This window comes from Epinephelus fuscoguttatus, linkage group LG1, assembly GCF_011397635.1.
Source record: "Epinephelus fuscoguttatus linkage group LG1, E.fuscoguttatus.final_Chr_v1".
In the NCBI taxonomy this organism is placed as follows: domain Eukaryota; kingdom Metazoa; phylum Chordata; class Actinopteri; order Perciformes; family Serranidae; genus Epinephelus; species Epinephelus fuscoguttatus.
The window spans coordinates 34,026,711-34,040,359 of NC_064752.1; the positions used below are offsets into that span (position 1 = coordinate 34,026,711).

Sequence of the window (13,649 nt, forward strand, 5' to 3'; positions counted from 1 at the left end):
CCACACACAATTTTGACACATTCTGTGAGCTCTGAGCTCCTCTTAATCAAATACAGCAAAGAAAATGACTGGCTCCAGTTAAAAAACATGAACAGATGACTGATGGTGTAACAGCAAAGGACAGAGACATTAGAAGAGGGAGAAAATAAGAGGAGGAGATGAGACGGGTAAAGATGGGGGTGGGGACTGGGAAAAAAAAAACATCACGGTAGTAACCATAGAAATAGATTCTCTCCCCCAATCTGAGCTCTCATCCTTTTCCCTGTCTAATCTGCTAACGCTTTTTCTTCCCTTTCTGTTGCTGCTGCTGTCATGATCCGCAGTCTCCAGGACCATTAACCTGCGAGAGCACTGCCAAGGGGCTACAGAAATGAAACCCATCCTCTCACATTATTATCAGAGGTTAAGAAGCCAAACACCATTAGGGATAATTACAGTCCCAAAACCCGTGCTGTAAAAGTCAGGAGCACATTATGCTGCACAGTAACAGAGAAAGCACAATAACAGCAGCGAGGGTGGGAGTGTGCCCATGTCTGGGGTTCCACCTCTCAGCAAACCTCATTGACACACTCAGCCGCATACCAATCAGCGCCGATGGCAAGATAACGCCAGCTCACATCCTCTGGTCCATTCATTTGATCTATCTATGCATCGGATCAACTAAGTGTGATCTCAAAGCAGAAAAACAGGAATCAGAAGAAGGGAGCACCGGAGAACAGGGGGTTCCCTCCCCTCCCTCGTTCCTTGTCTGACACAGCATATGGCCAAAACCCATTCTGGCCCCAACAGGCGCAACACTAATGACAGGGACACAACACCAACTGCCCAGGGCACCACACCAGGTCACCTGAAACAAGGCTATCTGGAATATGTTGCCATGGTAATGAGGAGTCTGAAGACAGAACAGCAGCCAAAGGTAGCATGGGGTCTTTAACCAACAAAGGTGTGTTAGAGAGGTGTATGCAGGAGGTCTCTGCGTTGACTACGGGGAGAGAAAGGGGTCGTCTTTGACAGAAAAGCCAAACAATGCTTAGTAAACAGGTAGCACTTACTCAGTTTTGGCCAATGTTGTCAACGCTCTGCTGAAGAACCAACCTAGAAAGGGCAGATCCTGGCCCTGGAAGCCCGCTGGCAGAGCTCCTCGCTGGGCTGCTGAGGCTGGCCGGGGGGCTGCCTGCTCCGGCTCCTCAAAATTAGAGGTGTCATCTTCAGCGTGCAACGCAGGAACGAAAGGCGGGAGAACTGCAGGAGAAAGGATGGAGTAAGAGAGGGCAAGGGAAAAAAAGGAAGCAGCTACCAAGAAAGTAGGAAAAAAATGAAATAAAAAAACAAACAAAAAAACACAACAAGGAGAAAGGGGAGAGAAAGGAAGGGAGGAGGAACGGAGCAGAGCTGTGGGAGCCTAGAGTGCGGTAAGTCGCGCGTTGATGCACATGCTGCCTCTCTGTCCCTCCCTCCCTCTGTCTCTCTCTCTCTCATACACACATGCTCACTTGCTCTCCCTCACTGCAGCAGAGCAAGCTAATCAGCTGGAGCCAACGCTGAGGCATAAAGCTCTATCTGTGTCCAGTTATCAATAAACCAAGTCTATAGTTTTATTACAAACATTTATGTGTGCGATCTGTTTTTCATATTGTATTTGATATTCATTACTTAAAGACTGTGAGTTGAAACAATTAAAATAAAAATTTAAAAAATCAATAAACCTTGTCTTCAACACACACAGACAGGCAGGAAAAGCTTCTGCATTCAAAATGCTGTATCACAGTCTGCTGATAACCATGAGGATTATGAACAAACAACTAGATTCATTAATATTCAGTGTTGATAGGAATATAATAAATGGATAACAGCTCAGAGGAAATGACCGGCATAGCAATGTTTGGTAATCGCTCTGGAATCACAAAAAGGAGGGTTCATTCATCTGAAGACACGGGGTGTTCTGCAGAGAAAAATAAACACCCATCACCAATGCAGCTACACGTGTGAATTACAGAACCTCTGTCAGGCTGCGGTTCCTTAATGTGACCACGCTTCACTGAAAACGTCCATTAATGTGATTGTTCTGGGTGTGTTTTCCCACAGTCGGGCAGGTGAAAATGTCAAACTCTTTGTCATTCGGTGCAGCCTCACATTTGATGGCAACAATGACGTCCAACAAATGCACGTGCATTTCCGCCACAGAGAGCATGTCTTGCTGTCGCTAGCGTAAAAGATTTGTGCTGCGTCTGCTGAGAAGCAGATGAGTTGCAGATCTTTACTCCTGTCTGCCTCGCTTCTTGTCTCTGCCTCCCTCCCGTTCTCCTCGGGAAAGAGCTGGCCTACTGCCAATGGCACACAGAATCTCATTATTATACTACCGACAGCACCACTGGCAACGCAATTGCTGTTTGTTGTCTATGTGCAACCACATGCACACAGTACGCTTATGTATATTATAAACAACATTAATATTTGACAACTAGTCGTACATCATCTGCCCAGTAACGTGGTTACAGCAACACAGTGTCGTTTCAAGCTAAATTGAGTGTTTTCACTGGAAAGACAGAAGAACAGCGTCCCGAGGGAGAGGGATCTCCTCACCTTGTCTTAAGTGGTTCCAGTCTACACTGGAGAAGAAAGAGTGACAGCGGAGTCCCTGGAAACCCAGTCGCTCCTTGGCTCCGCACAGCAAACTCTGCAGCAGATCTACAAACTGCTTACTGGCCCGCGGCTGCTCCGGAAACTTCAGGTAACGCTGGGGGCAAAAAACATGGACGAGGATTTAGCTCATGATTCTTACTTAAGGTAAATCAGACTGCATAATTTCACTGAGTATATTGGGAATGATAAATGGACAGTAGAACATTACAGATCAGATACAACCAGTGATCATTGTCAGTACTAGGGCTGGGTATCGGTACCCAATACACATAAGGTATCAACCAAAATATCCCAGTGCCAGGTAGTGTTGAAACTTCTCCAGGCAGATGATACCTGCATTTGATCCTTTTGTACCCAGACCTAGAGAAAAACCACAATTTGTATGGTTTTGCTCACAGCTAATCTATTTTCAGCTATTTGATTGGCCTGCTAACAGCAGCTACAACCCACACCAGTCTGTGGTGTGGTGAAGTCAAGCGTGGTGTATTTGACAGAGCTAACAGTTCAGCTGCCGAGATGCCACCAAATCATCTGAAAGTATGGCAATATCACACACGTGACATCTGGTGGCATCATGTAAACCCTTCCATTCAAATGAAGTAGAAAAAGGGTACAAAATGCAGTACTCTGTTTGTATCGGTATCACTTAAAGAGTACTGGTATCAGAATTTTCTAAGTCATACCCAGCCCTACTCGGCACATGTGGAGGTGGCAGTCTATGTACCTGAAAATTGAGGATGTTGTGGATTGTCTTGGTGGAAGTGCCGTCAGAAAAGGGCGACCTGGCATAGATCATCTCATAGGCTATGACCCCAAGGGACCACCAATCACACTCAACGCCGTAGGTGCTGTGAGAGCCCCCATTCATGGCTGCCAGGACCTCGGGGGAGAGGAAGTCCTGGGTGCCAACAGGCACTGTGGGAGCTGCAACCTGGAAACGCATCAATAAAACAAGATGATGTCACTGTCAAGCACGCTGAAGTCAATACATAGAGCAAACTCTGTAATCTACTTACTGTTTTGTTAGCAGTCAGCCTGGCAGCTGATCCAAAGTCTGCCAGCTTAATGTGACCAGTCCGATCGATGAGAACGTTCTCTGGTTTGACATCTCTGCAAGCGGATAGTTTAGAAGGGATTTGATACTGCTTTTACAGAGCTGTTTGTTGCCTGAATACTGTAATATGTCTACCGCTCTGATGATAATGGAATACATTTGTAAACTCCAGCAATGTTTTTTGTATTACATAACATCACACTGAGTGCTCCGGGTTAAATTACAATGCTACATTTCTCATGTCCAGTTAATGTTTTCCTGAGTTATGTGCATTTGGCCTTCCAGTGAAAACAAAAGGCAAACAAAGAGTGACATTTAGTGAGGATCTAAGAGTACAAGTACCAACTTCACATCTCTGGCCCCATTTCTGTGATTATATTATTCCTCAAAGCACTGAAATGTCGGGCATTCATCATTAAAAGGTTAGATTCAGTGACTGCAGTCTTACCTGTGGACATAGCCCAGCTGGTGGACGGCATGAATGGCCTCTACCAGCTCGGCCAAATAGAACTGAGCCATGGACTCATCAAACTGATCCTCGTATCGGTTTAGCAGTGACATCAAGTCGCCGCCGGGCAAGTACTCCATCGCCTGAAGACACATTTGAATGCAGTCAGAAACTGGCAGAATAAAACTATGGCCGACACTTGCAATTCCAGTGAATGTTTGTTTGACTGTGATTAAAATGAGCAGGTATTACATGGCTGTTGAAACATTTATGAATGCCTATAAATAGGCCTATATTTAGAAAGAAAAACAAGCATAGACCCACATGTGTTTGAGCTCACATCAAAGCTCTATTCAGCTTAAGCTTATAGGGTGGTTCTCCTCATTATAGATTCAGTTATGTAACACCGATTACTATTGCAGATTTATCTGTGATACTGCAGTCAAAGGATTGGTCTTCAATAGCTAAAAATACACCGAAAATTACTGCAACATCCTTGTGTATGCGTGATCATGGGCTAAAACAACACGTGTTTACAGTCAAAGCAACATGCCACAACAACAACAACAACAACAACAACAACAACTCAAAAATCTTATTAAGCATCTTCAAAGTTTGGAAACACAAATCAACAAAGCAAACACGGTCATGTTTGACTCAAGTTCTCTTTTCTGCCATCAGCATCCTGACATGAAAGGCATTGGTCAGGCTGATTTGAGCTATACGGTGGCAGCCATACAGCCACAACAGACGAGAGAGCCCCTGGTGCATGAATGGTCGGCAAGTCTGAATGAACGGGAGCATTCTCCAGTGTTACCTAGCAACAGGGAGACTGGGTGCCTCTCTGACACACGGATAAAGATGGATGCTTTGTATTTTCCTCCATGCTCAGTTAGGGAGCAGGGTGAGACAGAGGGGGAGTGAAAGGAGAGAAGGAGAAAGAATGGAGACATGCAGGGGGCATTAGGTAAGGTATGGGGAGAGGGTGCGTGACAAAAAAACAAAGGGCAGTGTAAAGTACAGTGCTCGCCGAGGCAGGAAAGGCATTTTCCTTTCCCTGCACACATTGCCGGTCTAACAGGTCATCACAGAAAATATATATTCTTTGTGAGGTTAACAGCCTTCACGATACAGGACGTTCCCTGGAGGAGAAAATTGACACTGTGCTTCATGGCTGCAGATTAGACTGTTAAAAGGACACTAATATTTTGGGAGATGTGCCTGGCTGCCTCCTTAACCAGTGTCAAAGGAGATGATCATCTATTAATTCTGTGTATCCTCAACAAGCACAGAGATCCAGGGGATGTTTCACTTTTCCAGTAAAACACAGGAAGCTTCGGGAAACGGTTGGTTCAGCTTGATTGTCATATTTTTTTCTCACTTTGTTTTCGTAGTTTCTGGAATGCGACACTGTGATTTTAGGTGCAATCAGCTACCAAAAAAACCCCACAATTTAACCAACAGCAGCTAGGCCAACAACATGAAGCACCTCAGAGATCCTGTTCAGTGGAGTTGCCAGCACTGAATAATGTTGTTAAACCCTGGTGACTCTTGGCTGTACCAGTGGCTAGCCTGCAAGCCAACATGGTAACACAACAGAACTTTGAAGTGGCTGGAAGGTGATTTTTCCCCCCTGGTCTCAAAGAGGATAACTATTTCCACCCATGCTTCAAAGCATTTCTTCTAAATACAAGTTGTTCCTCTCAGTGCTCATTTCTGATCCCTTGCTGAAGCAGCTCATACACTATTCTGACTGATCTGAACTGTTTTATTAGTCACGTTTTGGAAACCACAGCTGGGAAAGAAAATGGAAAAAAGTGACATCTTCCGATACAGTTTTCATGTACACAGATTTATATAAAAATAAGCTATGTTGTACTCGGTGCATAGAACAAGTATAGGATTAGGAAACAAGACATTGTGGGTGGAGAAGCAGGTAACTAATATATACATTAGAGCTATTTTTGAACTACAATAAACCAACATGGGCAGTTTTGGAGCTGACGTAAGGTGGATTTCCTTCCCTTTTGAAGGAGATCAGTCATTTCCTCTGCTTGTACTTTTATAATTCAGCACGGCAAATACATCCTGACTAGTGAGGGATATCATTAAGATTTTATCAGTATAACTACTCTTAACAGTTCAGTTCTTTATCAGTACTCTAATCGGATCTTCTTCATTACTGAATAATAGCTTTGTTAAAAAAGCTTGTATTTCTAAAAAGAATAAATTCAGATCAGGATTAGAATAGAGTATTTTTCTCTTCTCAGCCTGTTGTGGTTTTGATGGCAAACAAGGCAATTTCTAAAAATGCTGGGACAAAATATCGATTGTACGGACAACATCAAGGACTAATTTAAGCACGAGTAACCATCAACCAATATGAAGTCATAACATGGTTAGTGCTATTGTGTGTGAATTTAATAACACCAGATCTTTTTCTGGAATAGGGATCATCACACTGCAATCTGGTTCGGTTTAATGTAAAGAGATTATTCAGAAAACACAAAAACCTGCAGTTTAAACAGCCTCTCTGCCTTCAACACTGGTTGTGCTAAGGACCACAGAGGCATCATTTCTTTCAGTGGTATACTTCAGCTACAAACTGAAGAACCTTCAGACCTACACTTCAACATAAAGGCCTGTACTATGACCCTGGGAATTAAAATGTAAAATACATCCACCAAGCACTGCATAGTGTGTGCCATTTGCTTGACATGTTTATTACCCAATTACTCCCCTTTGGCCTATGGCAGTTTGCAAAAGATCCTTCAAACATCCTTCTGACAAGGAGAAGGGTATGAAATGTATGTGAAATAGGAGTTTCAAGAGCAGAAAAAAAAAACCTGCAGTCTCACCAGGTAGACATGTTCTTTATCCTGGAAGGCGTAGAGAAGCTGCGGGATCCAGGGACTGCTGTTCAGAGCCAAGATCCTACGCTCCTCCTCATGGAAAACCACCTGAAAAGAATTAAAAAAGGTATTCCATCAGCATATCATATACATTAAATTAATGCAACAGCAGTGCTGCAAAATTAATTTTCTGAACCACATGAACTCATTTGTCAAAAAACCCTGTGAAGCTACCATCTATACGGCTTAAAGGGGCTTTCAATGGATTTTTTTTTTTTTTGTTTGTTTTTTCAATTAAACCATAGGAGACCTTACTGCACATATCAAACATTTAGATACTAAGAATTCATGCCCTCTGTTCCTGGCTTCAGTTCGTGCTGCTGGTTTCATAAGTGGAACGTCATTTTGCCAAATTATGCAAAGTAGCCCCAGGTGGCATGAACAAAACAGTTCTTGTTCATACAAGTTGTTCATTGTATTGCTCACTTCAGATCCCTTTCCGTCACCGCTCATGTACTATTCTGACTGTTCTATTAGTCACATGCCAGAAAGCACAGCTGTGAAATAATGTACTCAGATTTTATGTTGTATTCAACCTGACAGCACCCTCCAGTGGGCCTTTTGCAGACTGCAACTTTGATGTTTTTCTCAAAAATCTTTGGTCGATCTGAATACCGATCAGAATCAGAAATGTTTTATTTCCAAGCAACTTTGCCCTTACTAGGAATTTGACTTGATGATGACTTTGTGCATAACGCTAAAGCTGTGCAAAAATATGACACAATATGACATGGTTGAATGCGATGTGTCATTAATGAACCTGAATCACAAGTCTCACAGCAGTTAATCTTGGCTTTAGCTGTTTATACTGGCTGAAAGAAATGCTCAGACATAACAGGACTTCACAACAGACATCTTGACTAGTCACAGCGGGAAAAGTGCAGGTGTTAGTAACAACAACTTTAACAATGGCTACATGGCCCCAGTAAGCCATGACAGCGGGACAGTGAGTCAGCATGCACAATACCGAGTCCCTGAAAATTAAGCAGCTCAATAAAATTCTGATGATTCTTTTTTTCTACTGTAACATATAAAAATGTCATCCACATAAAAGGCTTAGTATGTGGTAAAGTGACTAATATAAAAAAATGGAAAAACAACTTTCTAAAATGTATTTCATATATATTTTACTACTTTGTTACAGATGTTACTTACATTTTCTTGAGTGCGTAAAACCGTCTTGTCCATTACTTTCAGTGCACAGACATCTCCAGTCGCCTTCTCCCGGACGACTTGGACCTCGGAAAACCGACCACGTCCCACCACTGCACGCAGTTCAAAGTCAGAAAGACTTGGCTGCATGCCCCGCAGCTCTGAGACCACTTCAGAAACTATTTCACAAACACAAAAAAAACACACAGAGATTATCATAAATTGTTACTGAGAAATAAAGCAAAACAACTTTTAGGATGTAAAACGGTAAACATACCACAAATACAAAATTCTACTGAGATATGTAGAGCTGGGCAATTTTTCGATATCATGTTGATATTGTGATATGAGAGTAGATAACTGCTGTAACTGTTGTCTTGTTCTGGTTTAAAAGGCTGCATTACAGTAGAGAACTAACTCGACTATTCTAGCTATTATTTGCCTTTACCCACTCAGAAATTACATCCACATTACTGATGATTATTTATCCAAAATGTCATCGTGTAAACATTTTCTGAAAGCACCAATAGTCAATAACAGTACAGTCGCAATATCAATATCAAGGTAAAACGTCAAACAAAATTTGTGATATTTAATTTTCTCTATATTACCCACCCCTAAAAATATACAGTTACATGCACATACTATTTTTGTGGTACGACATAAGTGCTCTCTGGCTGGCATTGAGAATGATACACCAATTGTTTTTATGGTATACATCTCTTCATTGTGAAATTTAAATTTAAGTGATCTCATTTAAGGATGTCACTTTTAACTGTGAACCAGAAACAGAATTAAGTAAACGGCAGCAGCAAAACAACAGCTCAAAAACCCTTTAAAACCTGTACTAAATACATTCAACTACTGTGATTGGAAAATACAGGATTGGCCCTAAAAAATAAACAACAAAGACATCTTACACATGTGTAAAATGTATGCTTACACTTATTGACAAAGTTTGCTACATGATGTATCTTCATAAGGTCTGGAGAGGTGCACTCTTGGTACAGTAGCAGCAGAGCCTCCAGAAACTCCTCCCGACCCAAAGTGCATGCTGCTTGCTGCCCACACAGGCTGACTCGGCCCTGCGGACAGTACATAAACACAGGAAAGGAAAGTCAGCTACTGACAGTTACTGAGGCTATTTTTAACCCAGTGTTTAAGTCAATGCATATGTATAGATAATGGCACCAGGACATCTCAGATAAACACAATATTACCTGAAACACTTGGTTGAGTCTCGAGCTGCGGCTGGTGATGGGGTCCGCAGAGGACGGCTGCATTTTCAGGTTTCCCTGACTGACGTATTTGAACTTTAACATGGTTTCTTAACGGATAACCTGAGCGAATGACACACAGCAGGACGAAGTTAAAGGAAGTGTGAACTCAAATGTGACACGCTGGCTTATTAATGACATCTGCGACGGTAGAATGACGTTATAGAAATACCAAGGAAGACACTGTGTCAACAAATGTCAACAATGCGTCCCTTTAGCATGCTAACTTAACGTCAGCTAGCTTTGCTAACTTCGCTAACGCACAAGAACGTTGACGCGACACAACAAGTGTCGTTCAGTCAGTTAGTATTTACAGAGACCAAACAGCACGGACTACTCACCAGACTGTCATACAGGTAATTATAATTTAGTTTATAGTAAATACAGAAGCCCTGACATGCTAAGTAGCACAATGTTTTCCTCTCGACAACGTTGTTTCCGGTCGACTTTCAAATTTTGCGCGTTCACCGCCTACCTCGCGAGCCAACTGAATGAGAAAGGCATGTGATTGGATTACTGGAACTTTCTGGGCGGGTCTAGCGGATGTCTTTAACCAATCACTGCTTTAGCCCTGTTCCTGATGTTCAATGCAACAAAGAAGGATCACAGACTCATGAATATATAGAATAATTTGTCTCATAAGTGCATGAACAGAAAAATGTATGGACATAATATAACATTAGATATTAAGAGTAATGATAAAGTTGAAGAATATTTATCATTTGACAAATACAGTTACTGCAGAAGTATTAATACAAACATTTCCACCTGGACTCACATTTAACACCCTTTGAATTGACCAAACTATAACTGCACTCATTTACTTTTAACATTTAACGTATCTATCTATGTGAAATACCATGTCTCATTAGTTTAATATTGTACGAAACAGGCCTTTTTTGTTGGGACATTTTAAATGAATATAGTGGCCCTGCATCCATTACATGCCTGTCACTTTCTCACCGTATCAGTGTAAAACTATTCCACCTTTTCTAACGCTCCAAATTTAACAGACTTGTAGAGAGCAAAAAAAAAGTGAGATCGCAAAAAATGATTAAAAGTCGTGGGGCGTCGGTGGCTTAGTGGTAGAGCAGGCGCCCAATGTACAAGGCTGCTGCCGCAGCGGCCCAGGTTTGACTCCAACCTGTGGCCCTTTGCTGTGCTATAGTGCACTGAAAACTTCACTGATGTCAAATGAAGTTGTGAAAAAGGTTAAAGACTATCTGTAGATTGGCCTACAGTTTGTGGCCTTGCGTCCTCCTGCTTTATGGGTGGATCTTTTATAACATTGTGCACAATGTGCGTCATGATCAATTTCTTGGGTGCTGATGCTGAACCCCCTTCATTGCATCTTTAACATGCCTGGAAATGCAACTTGTCAACATTAATTTTTGCACTGTCCCTAAACTGACTTTACTGTGTGAAATTGGTGGACTTCCTCTTTAACTACACCATAATTAGGCCTACCACAAGCTTTTGAAACCATCACTATGGCTCCTTATTAGCCTTACTACAGAACTCTGAATAAAACACGCCCCGAGTATTCCTTAATGCATGACAAACAAAATGCAATCATTTACCAGCAAACAAAATCAGGGCCAAAACCTTTATTTCCAACAGATTTACATGTTTCATTATTGTCAGTTACAGATTTCCAAAATTGCATGGTGAGATATTCTAGACTGACAGGGGGTGTAGTGGAGAGACTGGGGACTGGGCAGCTGCCTGTAGCCTGCCCCAGCTGGTGTAGGAGGTGCTGGTGTTAAGGTTGGGGTTGAGTCTGGGATGTGGGGGCTGGAGCAGGGTTAGGATTGGGAGTTGGGGTCGGATTGGGGTTGGGAGGGGGATTTGGGGTGGGGATGGGGTCGGGGTTGGGAGGTGTAGGGGCAGGGGCAATATAGCACCCTCTCTTGTGCCACTGCATGTCCCGCACACGTCGGACGGACTGGATCTGAGGTGCAGTGGCTCCCCAATCATTCCAGTGCTTGAAATCTCCCTGCTCAAACACATACTGGCGCCCTCTGTAGCCTGGAAACATGTATGCCACCCACCTTCAGAGGGAAGAAAAGACATTATCTTTAAAAAACATGACAATTACATCTACCATAAATAATATTTTGCACTGGGAAGGTTCCAGCTTACGTTCCACTGATAGCCTTAGCACTGGCCACACGGTCCTGGAAACCATGAGCCCATAGACTGGGGACATCATCATCAACAATCTCCATCTTTCTACCTTCAAAGCCTGCATTCTCAAACAGGTGCAGCTTGTGATCTGCGCTGTCCTGTAGAGAAACACAACACTTCTGAGCATGTTTGACAGGAAGTTACATCTGCTAATAATGCATTGATGATACTGACCACTTTCAGAGGCCTGAATGAGCTCAGGTTGTAGCTACTCAGGCAGTTGGTCCAGGTGCTCCAGCGAGGATACTGTCCTTTCTCCAGCACAAACTGCTCACCTGCAAAACCTGGACGCTCAAACCCCACCCATCTGACAAAATGGAGAAAATGCATTAAGGATTAAATGCACACATTAACCCTAAGCAAGGGAAACAACTAAAAAACAGGATGTAGATGCAGAAAACAATGAGACTCATAGAGAGGGATCACTCACGGTCCCGACTCCACAATGACCGAGCCAATTCTTTCCATATTCTCAAACACATCTTTACATTCACCAGACAACTCCACCTTCTTTCCACGGAAGTTCTCAAACTCAAAAACGGCCAACTGCAAGACAATTGGAGAGTTGGATGATTTGATTTCTCCACCACAGCAAAATCCCAAAACATGATATTTCTGATTAAACTTAATTTCAACACATCTACAGTTTTTGCTCAGTGAAGTACCTTATATGTGGCTCCAGCCCCTCCTTGGCCCTTCTCTGCAGGCAGCTGGTCTGGGGTTCCCTGCTGGTCTGTCATTTTGCCTCTACAAAGCACAGCAATTACATTGTTTAATGCTGTAAATCCAGACATTGCATAGATTTTCTAGGTGAAAATAGTGTTTGCTGCATAAACAGAAACATTAAACCTTATAACATGGTCACAGGTAAGACTTCAAACTGTTTTTATCAGAGCTGCTTGGTTATAATATTCACAAATCTACCTGTAAGACATTTTCACACCTTTACTTGTTTATTTCACTCAAACCCTAGTTGTGTCAGTTGTTTATGTAAGACTAACACATTAATATTGCACACACGAAATGCTACTTAAGAAGCAAGCATTTGGCTGGAGACAGAAGAGGGGACAGGGAGAGAGGAAAAGAGAAAGGCCTGTCGGAGAGAGGGATGATCTCCATATTGTTTTTACCTGGATGGCCTGTGCTTCACTGCACCACGTACAAGCCACGCTCTCCGTCTTTCCTTTCTTTTCTCTCTTTTCTGTCTGTCTCAGTGTGAGGGTGTGTGTGGGTGTGGAGGCCTGGCGAGCGGTCGGTGGAGGCCAGTGGGGGTATTTATGGTTTATTTCTGGCCACAGCAGCAAAAAGCCTGTTGATGCAGCAAGTCTGTCGCACCCATTGTGTCCATCACACTGCTTCTCAATAGGCTTGCCCCTCTGTCCCTGGCACACTGGCAAACGCTGCCCAGCTCTGCCCATGCTGCCATCCTGACCATGATCCTATAGTGGGCACACGTACTGACTGCCAGCCAAGAGAATGAACAGAGATCAGTCTCACTCAGCAGTATTGGCCCCACCCAGCTCTCCAGCTTCCTGTCTTCTACCTGTTTCTTTACCTTTCTCTTCACCCAGCGCCCAAAAAACTGCACCCATTACAACTGCTTATAATACAAGAAGGAAACTATGTTGTAAATAATTCCAAGTTGTGTCTTAAAGGAATACTTCACCCACAAAACTACCATTTGTATATCAGTTAGTCACACCATGCAACCTTGAATTTGTGAAGAAAACATAGTTTTTCTGGCATGCCTCTGCACCTCCGTCTAACAACAGCAAAACTATATCAAAACATCCGTTCACAAACTCCCACACAACTTGTGCAGCATAATCCAAGTCTCACTTTTCCAGTCGTAGGCTCAGCACTTTCCAAATACATGCATTTTAACTGCTGCAAACTGAACTGAAAGTGAAACTTATCTATGCTCTCTTTAAAGCCAGACTCCAAGACTAAGGGTTTTTCCAAGCAAAAATGCATGT

At 42.8% G+C, this 13,649-nt stretch overlaps 2 protein-coding genes across 8 annotated transcripts in view; both read right to left on the bottom strand.

The window, feature by feature from the left end:
- The window catches only part of cita (citron rho-interacting serine/threonine kinase a), a 50,731-nt gene extending 40,816 nt beyond the window's left edge, over positions 1-9,915 (bottom strand). For all 5 annotated transcript variants that reach the window (XM_049582892.1, XM_049582869.1, XM_049582883.1 and 2 more), the window contains exons 1-9: positions 9,430-9,915; positions 9,153-9,294; positions 8,213-8,388; positions 7,004-7,105; positions 4,146-4,288; positions 3,660-3,753; positions 3,368-3,574; positions 2,584-2,737; positions 1,053-1,242 (exon numbers count right to left, since the gene is read on the bottom strand). In XM_049582892.1, the coding sequence (XP_049438849.1) occupies positions 1,053-1,242; positions 2,584-2,737; positions 3,368-3,574; positions 3,660-3,753; positions 4,146-4,288; positions 7,004-7,105; positions 8,213-8,388; positions 9,153-9,294; positions 9,430-9,531 (1,310 nt within the window). In that variant the 5' untranslated portion in view covers positions 9,532-9,915. The remainder of the gene's footprint in view (positions 1-1,052; positions 1,243-2,583; positions 2,738-3,367; positions 3,575-3,659; positions 3,754-4,145; positions 4,289-7,003; positions 7,106-8,212; positions 8,389-9,152; positions 9,295-9,429) is intronic.
- A 1,266-nt stretch (positions 9,916-11,181) lies between these two features.
- LOC125890508 (beta-crystallin B3-like) lies at positions 11,182-13,561 on the bottom strand. Of its 3 annotated transcripts, XM_049579198.1 has the most exons (7): positions 13,513-13,561; positions 12,804-13,134; positions 12,339-12,420; positions 12,104-12,219; positions 11,848-11,980; positions 11,629-11,771; positions 11,182-11,537 (listed from the first exon to the last, which is right to left on the bottom strand). In XM_049579198.1, exons 3-7 carry the CDS (start codon positions 12,411-12,413, stop codon positions 11,249-11,251), a joined length of 756 nt encoding a protein of 251 aa, XP_049435155.1. In that variant the 5' UTR covers positions 12,414-12,420; positions 12,804-13,134; positions 13,513-13,561; the 3' UTR covers positions 11,182-11,248. The 3 variants fall into 3 exon arrangements, with proteins under 3 accessions (XP_049435155.1, XP_049435149.1, XP_049435142.1); XM_049579192.1 differs by lacking the exon at positions 13,513-13,561 and having other exon boundaries at positions 12,804-13,370; XM_049579185.1 differs by lacking the exons at positions 12,804-13,134; positions 13,513-13,561 and having other exon boundaries at positions 12,339-12,729.
- Positions 13,562-13,649: the final 88 nt, after the last annotated feature.